Source organism: Lissotriton vulgaris, chromosome 9 (assembly GCF_964263255.1).
Source record: "Lissotriton vulgaris chromosome 9, aLisVul1.2, whole genome shotgun sequence".
NCBI classification, from domain to species: Eukaryota; Metazoa; Chordata; class Amphibia; order Caudata; family Salamandridae; genus Lissotriton; species Lissotriton vulgaris.
Window position 1 is genome coordinate 557,445,347 of NC_141697.1, and position 15,195 is coordinate 557,460,541.

General features: G+C 46.9%; 1 protein-coding gene across 3 annotated transcripts in view; it reads left to right on the top strand.

Moving 5' to 3' along the window:
* The window catches only part of MUS81 (MUS81 structure-specific endonuclease subunit), a 309,816-nt gene that overhangs the window by 100,696 nt on the left and 193,925 nt on the right, over window positions 1-15,195 (top strand). For all 3 annotated transcript variants that reach the window (XM_086938075.1, XM_086938074.1, XM_086938076.1), the window contains one exon: window positions 6,005-6,134. In XM_086938075.1, coding sequence (XP_086794201.1) covers window positions 6,005-6,134 — 130 coding nt within the window. The remainder of the gene's footprint in view (window positions 1-6,004; window positions 6,135-15,195) is intronic.

A 15,195-nucleotide genomic window follows, 5' to 3' on the forward strand; every position in this document is an offset into this window, starting at 1 on the left:
AGTGGGTGTAGGTGAAAGGTCCTACCCTAGAGCGTGTGTCGGCACAGTGGCAGTGTTTGTTGCAGTGTCTGGGGTCGAGAGTGAGGAGCTTGGCGATGGTGTATCTTTGAGGGTCAAAGGGCCCGATATCATGATGCTTAGGGAGTCCAGGCACAGACGGGCATGCCAGCTGCACGCCCATTGCGCGCATCCGCTGTACAGTCACGTTGCAGCCTGTATTAAGTAGGTCCTGGGGTGGGCGGGGTTTCTCTTGGCAGGAAAAGTGAGTGGGAGCAGCTGCGGTGTCACTGGATCAGTCTGGAACAAGCAGGAATTGGAGGCCGCAGGCAAGTGGCAAGTTGGTGTCCAGGTGCCTTGGGTATGGAATTTAATAAAATATCTACTTGTCCATGGGACAGGTTGCTTCATAAAACAACTTGTTCTGTAACAAAATCCACTTGTCCCTTTGCCATGTAGTGCAGCAACATATTATGGCTGCTATCTCATTATATAATAACTCTGATAATAATGATTTATGCCAGAGCTCATACCATGTTAGGGTTTGAATGCTAGCAAATTCTCTTGTTTTGCCAAATTTTCACAGCTCTACTTACTAGGGATGGGGGTAGCGGTAAGCAATAGTAACCCATGGTTGGAATGCCCTTTTGAGTTTGTGCAAATCTACTAACTTGCATGTGTTATGGGTTTTCATAAGCTTGTCTCTAATATTTTCCCTCATACAAAATAGGTTGGAAATTTACTCCTGACAAGGGCAGAGGTAAAACGTCTTCGGTGTTAGGGGAAAAAAGTGGTAGGTGGGAAAGTGAACTAGTTACTGCGCAACTGATTTTCACATGAGGAAATCTACACATGATTATTTGCCCGTGCTAAAATGCAGTTCACAAATATTTTCTAGGAGTACAATTTTCTGACCTACTTCTGTAATTTCTTGTGAATTAATGAAAGCCGTAAATCTGCACTACTTCAAGGACAACATCTACCATGGGTGCCCTTTTGTGACTTTCTTTAAGAATTAGGCCCCTATTTAGGTTTGGCATTTTCCGTTATATTAAAATTCTCTCTCCCTCTCCCTCTCCCTCTCCCTCTCCCTCTCCCTCTCCCTCTCTCCTTCTCTCCTTCTCTCTTCTCTCTCTCTCCTCTCTCTTCTCTCTCTTCTCTCTCTTCTCTCTCTTCTCTCTCTTCTCTCTCTCTCCTCTCTCTCCTCTCTCTTCTCTCTCTTCTCTCTCTTCTCTCTCTTCTCTCTCTTCTCTCTCTCTTTCTCTCTCTCTCTCTTCCCCCCCCCCCTCCCAGCTGGCTTGACTGTGAGTGACAGCATTTTCTCTTTCACAAGGAGCATATTGGCACGCAAAGTAGTTTGTTCAGTGACAGCAACTACTGTGGCATTGTTTTGTTTTTAAGACCAAAAATATTTATTATTGCCATGTTATAATGATGAGGTTCCGGCAGCTCCAACAACAATAACGTTTTCCAAAACCCATGTGAAACCAAGGCATGCATTGACATCGCCAAAAGGCTGACCACCAAAGTCATACCAATTGGCTTTGCCAATGATTTTATGTTACCCATAATTTTGTTGCAACTGGTTGCACTGCTTTTTCCGTTATGAATAATTTGGGGAAATACTAGCCTGCATCAACCGATTTGGCTAAACAATGCTTCAAAGAAATGGTTGGTACCTAAAATTGAGCAAAATGTTTTTTTCCTAGGTGCATTTTTTTATCACTATTTTATTTTGAAAGCAAAGAATCGTCAATCTTGCTTTCAAGCTTTTGCACATATTTTCCTCTAACCAGAGTGCATACTGGAAGCATTATACGTAGCCTTATATTGTTAAACTTTGCAAACGTGTGTACACATTTTTATACTGAAACCACTGTCAGTAGTGCAGGCTGAATTTGCAAAATTTCCTTAGAGTGTTCACCGTAATAATTAAAGACTTTGTGTTAATGAACCTTAACCGCATCCCTGCAGCGGCTTTTCCCGCTGTGTGCGGCAATTTACGAAAAGCCGCGTTACATGACGAGCTCAGCTAGTTATCCGCACACGACTACCGTGGCTGATGACGAGCTGAGCTCGTCATCAGCAGCGAAGGGGTTAAATACAAGTTCGAACAGCATTTCATATGGGCACAAGTATTCCCTTAACTACAGAGAATGCCCTTCCCTTAACCATAATGGGGTAGTGTAATCTGACAGCCAAATGGGTTGTGCTGCAAGGGGTTGGGCCTACTTGTCCCAAGGACAAAATAAACTTGAAAACTTATTGTCTTTGACCCCAAACAATATCTCTTGGAGTTCGGGTTATAGGAATTTGTTAATTGAATTGACTGGTGTTGGACCCGGCCCATTAGGCAGGTTCACCCCTAGACTTTTTGTGTTTTCCTAGCCTATTTATGGAACCTGGTGTTGGTGATTTTAGGCCTCTGCGCACTTTTTTCACTGTGGTACAGTGTAAAGTGCATGAGCTCTCTGTATGTGTGGTGAGTGACCTGCCCTCCCAAAGGAATGAATGGGGAGTATGTATGCCCATGGTAGTTCCTGATGTGTGGGGAGTGCAGGGGCGAGTCTGGTATGTATCAACTCGTGAGAGTGAATGCTGCAAAATGATGTATGCGACATGGCTGTGTCTAGTCTAGAAGTCCTACTTTTGGAAGTTGGCATATTTGTGTAAGTTGGTGCTAGCGTGTGATTGGCTGGTGAGCCTGGCCCAGAGTGCATGGGCCTGCTTGTGGATTGACTGTCTGGTTTGAGGATGACAGGGGCTGGAGAGCCCAGGAAGTTGTCTGAAGTCAGCCCATGGATGAAAGGCAGCATCTGCTGCCAGGGAAGTGGGAGGAGATGGCACCTGATAGTGAAGGGCTGTTCCTGTGTAACTACAAAGCTGGCTCCACCTCCCGCTGGGCGACTGACACCTCTGTCCCTGATACTGAAGGGGACTTCCCTCTAAACCAGTCCAGCTGGTTCTCACACTGCCTGCTTCAAAGGACTTCAAAGAACTTCAAAGGTTTTGCACTGTATAAAAAGGGGTTGTATCCCCTTCCAAATTGTTCTTGTTTTCAACTTGAATCTGCCAGGGGCATGCTGCTGCTGGGGCTCAGGGGAATCCCTGGGTCCTGCCCAGCTCCTGGACCTCTGATGGACATTCCTGGACTCCTGGGGGACCCCTCTGCCTTGCTGGGCTATGGGGGGGACTTTGCTTGCCCCCTTGGAATCTCTGGGACCTTGTTGCAGCATGGAGGAGCTGCATGTGCCTGCAGGAAGCGCTGTGCTTCCCCCTGAGCGCCTGGGAGTGCTCTGGCTGTTTTCTAGCGCTTTGGGGCGCTTCATTTTCGTCTGTAGCGCTGTGGATCGTGTTTAGCGCTAGGAGCGCCTTATTGCTGGGAGCCGGTGCCCACCCGGCGTGGATTTGCCCCGCTAGATCGTTGTTTACATTGCGAGTGCCCACCTCGCTTATCTGTACTTTTATTTCGGCTGCCCACGCCGATATCTTTAATGCCTGCCCGCCTGCCTGCCTGAATCGGGCCGCCGCGCTGCCCGCGGCGACCCGGAAGTACCTGGCCGGCCGGCCAATCCCAGCGCGGCCGGCCGGAAGTCCCGCCCCCGCAGCCCGGGTGCCGAGGAATGGCGACCGCGAGCCCGGGGAAGGAAGGGAGAGAAGAGGACGCATTGCGGCGGGTCGGCCGGGCTCCCGTGAGCTGAGGGAGCCCGGCGGCCTCTGAGGAGGAGGCCCGAGTGAGGAGAGGAGCGGCGGGGGCGCGAGGCACATTGCCGGTGCCTGCCCCCACCACCAGCAGAGAAGAGCCGCCGTCCGGAGGAGCCGCCCCTGAGGCCCGGTGAGTCTGGGCTGGGGCCGGGCGGAGTGGGGCAGAGCAGGGGAGGGGCGCCGGGACACGTTGTCGGTGTCCGCCCCTCCCCCGCAGTAGCGCGAGCTCGCGCTCGAGGAAGAGAAGCCACGAAGGCTTCAAGGGCGGCCCCAGATAGCAGTGGGCCGCCCCAACGTTGTGCCCAGTGCAAGAAGGAAGCCATGAAGGCTTCATGGGCGGCCCCGGTTGGCAGTGGGTCGCCCCAACGTGCACAGAGCCCGGAGAGGCTCCCCGCCCCATTTTATTGTATTTAGAGCCCTGAGAGGCTCTGGGGGGCATTTGGTGAAGTAAATGGAGAGTCAGGGCGGCCCCGGATGGCAGTGGGTCGCCCCAACGCTTGGAGAGTCCAGGGAGGCTCCAGGGGGCATGCTGCTTTAGAGCCTGTGTGGCTCCAACGTGCTCAGTGTATGTGCCCCAGAGCCTGTGTGGCTCCAGCATGGCGCAGTTGGCGCCCAAGGGTCAGTGAGGACCCTGTCGCAGTTCATTTTATTGCAATGCCCAGGTGCCCAGCACTTTGTGGGCACCTGCCACGTTTAGGCTTTTTGTACTTTGGACTGGCGCTGCATGGCAGCGCGCCCTGACATTGGACCCAGGGCATCTTTGCCCCACAAGGCCAGTTGGCCTAGGGACTGCCACAGGTAGTGGCTTATGTAGTGTTGGCGCAATGTGATTTCTATGCTTTTTAATAGTTATTGCTTGTGTGAGTTTTTGCGCTATTGATTTATTAGGCACCTCTGAATGTTTATGCATTATGTGTCTTCCTTTCCATGCGCTGCACCTCTGAATGTTTAGTCATCATGTGTCTTCTTGCGCTGCACCCCTGAATGTATTTTATTGCATCATGTGCTCTATTCTTAACACCTCTGAATGTTTAGTCATCATGTGTTTCTCCTTATTACTCCTCTGAATGTGTTCATGCATCATGGGTAAGGTGTTCTGGTTTATGCCCCTAAATGTGGTTATTCTTAGGTGGTTGTCTTTTCTACTCCTCTGAATGTAGGTTTACTACATCATGGGTAATGTATCCTTTCTTAGACCCCTAATGCTGTGTGATACTTAGGTGGTTCTTCTTTCTTAGTACAGGTGGTCCTAGTAAGGTCCTGGTTCCTGTTACCTGTGGTTACTGGTTGTTATCTTTGATTATTACTTGATATTCTACATTTTATCTAGAAGTGCTTTATCTGAATATGACAGTGGCCCTTGTGGCCCTGTCTTGTGTACATAATCCCTGTGAATATTGCCCGTGCCAGTTGGCACCATGTATATGTGTGCTTTTATCTGATATGTTTTTACAATACAGAAGTTATTTTTATAATAACCTTGTGTGGAGTCTCTCTTGTGGTGTGCCTAGTATGTTGTTGCTGTTGTGCGCTGGCGCAAATGCTTTACACATTGCCTCCGAGTTTAGCCTTACTGCTTGTGCCAAGCTACCAAGGGGGTGAGCAGAGGTTATCTTGGCGTGTGACTTCCTTGCCCTGACTAGAATGGTGGTTTCTGCCTGGCTTTGGCGTCAGCCTTAGCCTACCAGAAATAGCCAGTTCTAACAACTGGCTTCATACACCGTGATGGAGTAGGCTTCCTTTCGTAACCTGCTGGAATATAAGTTTACTCTACGTTGGTCCTTTTCTTGCATGTGCGATAAGCTTTCTGCAGTTTTGATACTTCATAACTATGAAGAGAATCCCATAATGGAAAAGCAAAGTTACGTTCTTGCAATTCTGATTTTCCTTCATGGTTAACATCCCACCAAGGCCAAATATGGAACAGGCGCCCCACAAATGTTTTCTTAGGGTGACATCCAAAAACGAACTGCTTTAATGGGCTTGCTGTTCATGATGGGGTAGTTCCAGTTTCTGTAATTCTTAAAGGGCCGAGGTCTGTTTTTGTTCTTTCAGTTTAATATACCTTATTTGAATGATTTACTTAACTGGCATTTTTAACAAAAGAAACTAAAGCTACTGTTGCCTCCTGTAAGTGTTCTTTAACTTATTTCTGGACCCAAAATGTATATTTTTTAAAACATTCTGTGTTTATGAAGGCAAAGAGCATACCTGTAATCGATAGCAAAGATTCCAGGTGAGTAACTTTCCTACTCTTGCCTGTTGCACTCAAAATGCATGTTGTGCTTGTTTTCTGCTTCAGGCAATCAGCTCCTTGAAGAAATATCCGCTTCCGCTTCGGAACGGCAAAGAAGCGAAAATTCTGCAGAACTTTGGTGACGGGATCTGCAAGATGCTGGATGACAAGTTGGCTAAGCATTATGCCGAACATGGTATGTCTTTTCTGTCATTCACATGGCTAGACAGACGCAATACTTTGGCAGCAGAAGCTTTGTAAAGAAGCACATCCTTCTGGAAGGCAATGTGTTGAAGGTTATGCCATGCTTTTCATGGAACTGCCTGGAAAGGGGTATCACCTGCCATGCACATGCGACTATTGTCTTGCATTATTTAATAACCATTCTGTAACATTTTCTTAACTCTTTTTGCGGCAATAATCTCTCTATGGTGGTTGTTGAGTAACTACTACATCTGCATGGGATGGGAGAATTGTAATGATGTTGTATGTGAGTTCCCTTGAGTGTGTGTTCCAAACCTTGCGCCGCAGCAGAACTCTCTAGCTTACACTGGGTTTGTAAGCGAAAAATAGTAGGTGAGGATTGGATCGCATCCGAGTAGACTAACCATGTTCTCCATTTATTTAGAACTATTTTCAGCGTCCTTCCATAGAATGCTTGGTTCAACAGATAGATATGGGATAGTATCACAAATAGGGGCGTGCAAAATGTGCGTAATTTGCTTTTGGGTAATTATACGAAATTTCTGAAAATGTATTTGAAGTGACATGTCATTCTGTGAAATAAAAAAACGGGCATTTGGGATGGTATTTCAGTGTGAAATGTGTCTTTGTGTCCACTTAAATTGTATTATTTGAGTTCCCATGAGGCACAGGTTCAAGACTGATTTGCATATAGCTTGGTCTGAACTGAGGTGGGAAAGTGAGCTAAAGAATGATGATGGATTCAACCCTGATCTGTGACTGGGGGTGAGTGTCTGAAAAGTTTCAGCGCTCCGTCCATCATCTCCTTGTGTTTGCTTTGTTCGCCCTAAGTTGGCACGGTATGCCCAGACTTGGGTCCCTTGCTCACTGTGCCACTGGATTCAAGCTAGCCTGGCTGCTGAAGGGTGTTACCCAGAAACCGGTCCCAGGATGCTTGATTCCGGTTCAGGAAAGACCTGGCATGGCAGTTCGGGCTGGACTGTTCCCATGAGGCACAGGGTCAAGACTGATTTGCATATAGTTGGATCTGAACTGAGCTAAAGAGTGATGATGGATTCAACCCAGATCTGTGACTGGTGGTGAGTGTCTGAAAAGTTTCAGCGCTCCGTCCATCATCTTCTTGTGTTTGATTAATTGAGTTTGCACCATAGCACTGTAGAACAGGTTAGTTTGGTGTAATCTCAAGGTAAATGTGTGCTTTAGTAATTCAAATTAAGGCCTAAAACAATAAAACAATTGCATTGGCCACTTACGTAACTGCAGTTTGGCTTCCACTGATAGAAGGGTTATTTAATTGTTTGGAGGGCAAAATAGCTATCAATCCACATGAATCCAGTCCCACTTGTAAGATTAGGCTGTATATGCTATCAAACAACATACAAATCTGAGTGGGTGCAGATGTAAAGAGATATGTAGATATCATAGCATGCCAAAGCTGTGGATTGTATAATGTGGGTTATACATATCAGACTGATGTATCGCCTTGATAACAGAGAGAACAAGCAAAAAGGAACTAGGTTCAAGAAGTGGGGAGGAGGAGGTTGGGGGGCGGATGAGGGAGAATTCCGGAAGAGATTTTATTTAGACACCGGGGATGAGTTATGCCTCACTTGTTTGTGTTCTTTTCTATGAATATGTCCAAGGAGTAACAAACTGTACCAGACATGAAGAGTTTATAAAAACAAAAATGTAAGAGTGTTTTTCATTACAATTAACTGACTTCTCTTCATTTTGTATGGTATGAATAGTTTTGACTGATTTCTCACATATGTTTTAACGTATAAATCGTTGTATGCATAGTTGTACACATTCATACGAATATCGTTGCTATGGCATGCTCATATTGTGATAAACTGCTCTTGTCCTGATGGAAGGATTAGAAAACTCTAGTGGCTATTCAAACATTTTAACTGGGCACTTCCTAAGTAATAACCTCTCCTACTCATCGCAGTATCATCCTTAGGACTGTGTGAAGGAAAAAGCAAGCAAAAGTTATTATGAAAGCAAAGACATAACCATCCATTTGGAGAACGTTCCCCATAGCAACAAGGATAGGAATGGATCCCCTGTAAAAGGAATAAAAACAGGTTCACCAAAAGACCCTGCGCAACCTGAGGAAATGATGGAGGGGATGGAGGGGATGGAAACTATCCTACCTTACATTAAGGAGCTCATTCTGTGCTCCTTCAAACGGGCATAGTCCCTAGGAAATGGAAGCAAGCCATTGATAGACCACTTAAGAAAAAACCCACCCTTGATTTCACCAGACTTGACAATTTACGCCCGATCTCACTACTCCCTTTCGTGGCTAAAATTGCAGAAAAAATTATTAATAAACAGCTAGTTGACCACATCAACATAAATGACTTATTACACCAAACACAATCAGGTTTTCCAATGGCACACTCAACAGAATCCGCACTATTAATGGCGACTGAGGCTCTGAGGAAACACGTGGACGAAGGTCAAACCGCCGCGCTGATCCTATTAGACCTCAGCGTGGCATTTGACACCTTCTCACATCCAAAACTACTTCAGAGATTGGAGTCATGCGGCATTAGGAATACAGCCTTGAAGTGGCTGACTTCGTTCATATACGAACGGAGCTTCCAAGTGGCCCAAAGGACACACCTGTCAGATAGCTACCCTCTGCCCCAAGGAGTCCCACAGGGATCAATCCTGAGCCCCATACTCTTTAATCTGTATGTGGGACCACTGGCAGAATGTGTAGAGAAACACAAGGTGTCAATAGTATCTTATGCGGACGACACGCAACTAATTGTAAAGCTATCCCAAACTAAAGATCAGGCAGCGACCCGCTTTGCTAACTGTCTTAAAGAAGTGGCTGACTGGATGTCAAACCACTGCCTCCGATTAAATGGTAACAAAACGGAGGTATTAGTGGTAGGGAAGACACCTACCATTTGGTCGTCTGCTTGGTGGCCAGAAGTACTAGGACAAGTTCCCCATCCCAAACGAGAGGTGAAAAACCTTGGAATCTGGCTAGACCACAAACTATCCTTCGACAATCAAATTCAGAAGGTAGCGGGAACATGCTATGGTGCCATAAAAACCCTTAGGAAAGTTATAGAGCTACTTCCAGCCAAAGCCAGAAAGACAATAGTCCACGCAGTCATCACCTCACAACTGGACTACGGGAATGTACTGTACCTAGGGGCCTCAAAAAAAGGCCTAGCCATACTACAGCGGGTACAAAATGCTGTGGCATGTTTGGTTCTCAGTCTCCCAAGGAGAACAAACACTAGGAAGGCCCTGGATACCCTACACTGGCTCCCAATGGAAACAAGAGCCATGTTCAAGGCAATGTGCTATTGCCACCGCATCCTCTCACACAAGGGTCCTAGATACCTGCAACTACTACTGATTAAATATATCCCCGGACGTAACTTAAGGTCCATGGACTTAGCATTAGTAAAAGTCCCCAGAATCTTCAAAGCCCACACAGGAGCCCGTTCCTTCAGGTACCTGGCAGCCAAAATCTGGAACACCCTACCAATCTCGATAAGGTTGGAACCCAGCGAAAGAGTGTTCCGAAAACAGCTGAAGACCTGGCTATTCTCCAATACATCTGAGGGAAAAGTGTAGGACACACTCAGCAACTTTAGTCACTCATCTGATTATGTCTTAGCGCGGGGACACACCGTTGGTGTAACCATGCGCTCTACAAATGAATAAATATAAATATTGAGTATGCTCAGGAGGATCCACTTGACCCCGCCATTCCATTCCACCCCACCAAAAACCATCACCCTGAATTTGGGCAAAGTCCACCTGGGAAAACAAAAAAGACTCTTTATTTGATGCTCATTTTGCAGTTTTACAGAATATCCCACATATGCAGTTATTCCACAAATTATCGACTCCTGACTAGTACACATCAAGGCTGCTGTATGCACACTTAGGTCAGGGAACAGCAAATCTTGTGTCATCCAACTCCCCCACTTTCTTCTGCACAGCTGCCGTTAAAATTCAACCTCTTTAATCCACAGAGTTGAACAACACCGTGCCTCGAGAACCTTCCTTAGAGTGCCAAACTTTTGGAAGATTGTGAAAGCTTTTACTATTATGTCTCGAATGGAGACGTCCTGTGGTAAGCCAAGAAGCTCAACCAGTATTTCAGTGATTTTGCCAAGAAGACCCTCTTCACTGATTTCAGCTGGGATTGCCAAATCATGATATGGGTTCATCTGCAGAAGTTGTGCAGTATCACAATTTGTCTGGTTTCACAAATGCTTCCAACACAACAGACACAAATGACTTGACCTCTTTTAGGCTTGCATAAACTTCCTCTACATTCCCCTTCAAAATATGCACCATCTTCTCAGCTTCTTCCAACTTCTGTTCTATACTATCCACTAAACCCTCTGCCTTCTCCCAATCTTTCACTGCATCTTTGGTGGGGCCAGTTTCCTCCTGCAGGTCTCCGTGTAGTCCATTATATTTTGCAACACTGCTATCGTTATCATACATCATGGCAGTATTGTTGAGTTGCTTAATGCACCAAGCGTTGCAAAAATCTTCCTTGCCCTTTCTCCTACCTGATGTGACTTCTACTGGCAAGTAGGCACAAGTTAACAGAAGATATGTCTAGTAGGCCTTAAGAGACCAGGATCCCTTCTTTTCAGTTCACTAATTTGTTCCGAGAGGCTCTCTCCAGCAACGCAATCCCCATATGGGGCTCCATTAGGGCTGAGAGCCTTGAGTCACCGTTGAAGCCCTCTTAAGCTGCTACCTTGATGACATATGCTCCGTGGACTGCCTACTTTGGGTAAGACTGGTACATCTTCATATCACTCGCTGCCCTGCTGCTCCTTCTTTGGTCTTATTATATTTCACAGGGCCTCTGGCAATGGTATTGTGCTCCCAGACCTCGGGCCTGACACCCAGATTCCCTGGCACTCAGTCACTGTTGTTTAATCAGCTGTTCCCTTCCTGTCACTAAGGGAGACCGCATACCCAAGTTAAACTAAAAAATGTGATGGGTGGGTTGCTTTAATTAATCTCTGCCACTGATAATTACTCTGGGCTGCAATCCAGACCATTGTTTCTTTGCCCACTATGCAACCTCAGACAGGAACCAGTCATATGCAAAACAGTCTTGGTCTTGCTCCAATAAGAGCAGCCAGAACTGCCAGGGCATAAATACCCTGCTTTGGTGTCAACAGATATGTCAATCCAATCGAGCGCCTCAAGTAGGCTTTCGTGGTTGCTAAGTACATTTGGGAAAAACAGGGCTGTACAGAGTGGTGCAGGGTCAAGAAGGAACAAGATCCGTGCTCGCTTCGGCAGCACATATACTAAAAAAGAAGGAACAAGATCCAGAAATCATTCAAGAGGACTTTCATGCACACACAGACAGACACCACCACCATGCACTTGCTGAGAATATGTGAGAAGTTCTGCTGTCTTCGCAGTGACTCAATATACCCTTTGTGATTCCTTTAATAGTTCCTGTGACCTAGAAACTAAGTCCACTTGAACTCTGAAACTCATCGGCAGTGGGTCAAACAGATACCCAAGATAAGTGCATGCTTTCAGGGCTTCCAACAGATCCTGTGTTTTTCCCAATTAAACTTCTCAAAATGTTTTATTGCTTCAGATAACTGGGATTGACATGAGCAATGTAGTGGTAAATGCGCTGGTGTTTCCTGACTTTGACCGTTGCACTGTCTGAGGCTGGCTTTGCGGCTCCCTTGGCCTGTTTCATGTGTTGTATGGAAGTCTCTGTTGTCATCTCTGTGAGTGAGAGATGGAATATGTCTGTGGCATGACATGCACAAAGGTTGGGGTATGGGAGAGAAGGACTACTATGGTGGCACCATCAGCAGGAAAAGTCAAGTCCAAAGTACCAGAACTTCATACAGGAGGGCAAATGCAGAACACAACACCATATGCGCGCTTTAGAAAGTAAAGATCTATTGATCTAGAGAAGAGACTGGGTTCACTCTAATTTGTTGGCAGATCTCATTTTGATGCGAAAGGCACTTTCATAATCGCTGTATGTAGACATGTAGGCCTTCCTCCTTGCTGCCATGCTATTTGTTTGAGCCTGACCTTCTACACCCCCACCCGCCATCTACGATCGTCCAATCAAGCCCTCGCCGCGATCCCACGCATCAGAAGAACCACCATGGGAGGAAGATCATTCTCCTACTTAGCAGCCAAAACCTGGAATTCTCTTCCCACCCTCCTCCGCCTTACACAGAACCACCTCTCCTTCAGAAAACAACTCAAAACATGGCTGTTTGATAAATAGCGAACCCCCTCCCTCAAGCGCCTCTCTGGGTGAGTAGTGCGCTATACAAATTTTAACTTGACTTGACTTGGATACCGTTGTTCAGATACAAATTACGTTACAGTGGTGGCAGCGACATCCTCTTCAGGATTCAGGGCAACCAGAAGGGCGGTCAGGGTTGCATTCAATTTGGATGAGCTGGGTTATTTTTGTAGTCCTAGAGTATCCTCCCTGTAAAGGGAAACCCTCTCCACCCTGGCCCATACAAGGATGAGTGTGACCAGACTGTTATTGTTGGTGGTTCTCTAAATTTCCAGTGCTTCATAATGAGGTGTTTTGCAACCACAAAGCCTAGGTCCAGGATGCGCATGGTGGGCCTGTGTTTCTTGTCTCTCTGGAGTGTGCCCAGTATACAGACCTCCCATGTGCAACTCAAAATGGCGCTCGGTGCAGGCCGGGAGATGTCTTGTGACCCCCATCCCAGTATTGCCGCAACAAGGAGCATGATCATAACATGTGCAGGATGTCTGCGTTGACGTGGCTGCAGCAGGGACAAGCCGCCACATCCTGTCTATGAAAATAACTATTGATCTTATTGGGGGTAAGATATGCCCTGTGTAGTATATAAAATTGTATCATCAGGGAATTGGCATTGTGATGGACATATGTGGGGCCTGCTAGAAGTGCAAGGTCGGGACATGTCTGTCTCCCAACAGTGCCACAATGTAAACAACGGTATGGCAGTTTGCAACCGAAGTGCATCTGCCGCCCCTCTCCCATGGCAAGTAGTTATTGTAGTGTGAGGTGAGTCAATGGTTCCTGTGTGACATTCCCCCAGAGTCACTGTAATGTGCCTATCCAAGAGGTGTGATTAAAGATCCCCTCCTCCCATATCAAAGTCTCATAAGGTACAAGTATGCCTTTGTGATACAGGTCCGCTAGTGTCTGTATACCCACCACATGCCACGCCAAGAGCTCAGTCAGTGTTTTTGTCTTGCTGCCCCATGGCATACCTGGCAGTTGAGTTGCAGGGCCGTAATGTGTTTGAGATATAGACAGCGGCGAAAGCAGTGAAAGGCCACCTGCAGCAGCTCAGGCTGAGGGAGAGACACCTTGGAACAAGGCTGAAACAAAAGAAGAAGCGCGTCCAGTCGGCAGGGAAGGCCGTCCACTGCCTTGTCCGAGAGTTGTAGTCCCGCCATCCAACGGGCAACCCATTGCATTTGTGAAGCTAAGTAATAATGCTTTAGATTTGGCACTGTGCATCCCCCTTGACTCGATGGCAGATATAGTTTTGGAAGCGCCACCCTGCATTGAGTTCCATTCCAGATGAGATCTCTCACCATGCGCTCAAGTGAGCAGAAACAATGCTGAGTGAGGTACAGCGGTAGATTAGTGAAAAAGTAAATAAGACACAATAGCACCACAGTTTTTTTGTGAGTGCAATTCGTCCGGCGACCAAGAGAGTAAGGGTCTTCCAAAAGGACATCTTTGCCTTTATAGAAGTGATTGCCCTCCAAAGATTACCATCAAGGGGGTCCTGATCTGCATGATGAATTCAGATGCCTAAATAGCGGAACATAGTCCGTTGCCAGGCAACCGGGTCTCCATTAATGATGAGTGCCGGGTCAGGCAAGCCGGAGACAAAGGGAAACAAGAAGGACTTTCCCCATTTGACATTTGGTCTGGACAGACTTGCGAAGAGAGTAAGGAGGTCAAGGAAGATATCCGGAACAGAGCAGACATCTCTAGCATATAGTAGCAGGTTGTCCGCGATATTGCTTGCATTTCGCCACCCAGTGGTATGCCCCATGAGTCCACTGATGCGCACATAGCTAGAGATACTGGCTCTATAGCCAAAAGGAAGAGGAGGGGGGGAAAGAGGGCAGCCCTGTCGTGTGCCTCTTCAGACCCTCAGCAGTGCAGAGATGGCACTGTCCGTTCAGACCATCCGGACCAGTTGTCATAGAGAAGTTTCACCAGGCGTATATATCGGGAGCCCGTGACATATTTTGGAAGGACCTCAAAAAGATAAGGCCATTCAAGTAGATCAAATGCCTTCTCTAGATTGAGGACAAGACCACCCGATTGCTGCCAGATGTTGGGGAGTACTGCATGATTTTGGAAGAGGCGATGCAAATTATAAGAGGTTGTGCACGAGGGAATACATCGGTTCTGATATGCGTGTATCAAGGAGGGGACCAATGGGGGCAGCCTTTATGCCAACACCGTAGTCAGTATTTTATATTCCGGCTTCAAGGCTACTGGAGGTTGGATCCAAAGTGTGTAGGATCCCTATCGGCTTGGCGTGGCCTTGCATTGAGAATCAGGAAGGTGGGAAGAGAAGAGTGCTTCGTCATACACCTGCTGCAGATGTGGGGCTAAAAAGTCTGTGTATGCCTTAAAGAATTCAGATGGGAGGCTGCCTGGGCCCAGTGTCATTCTGGTGGCAAGTGTTCTCATTGTGTCCCGGATCTCAAAAGAGATAATGGGGCCATCAAGGCCCAGATTGTGGTCTGGGGTAAGTTTGGGGAAGGGCAGCTCCGACAGAAATGTCAGTTTCTGTTACAGGCGCCCCCAGTTTCGATTGGTGAAGTGAGGTGTAATGCAGGAGCATTTCCTTATGAATTTTGTGGTGAGTATAACGCATTACTCCTTTGGGAGACCTCAGCACAGTGATTGACTGTGCCGGCCACTCCTGACAAGTTAGCCAGACAAGGAGAGATCCTGAACGGTCCTTGGTCGCGTGAACCTTGGCTGAGTGTGTTGCATAATTGAGACCACGTAAGCGCTCCAT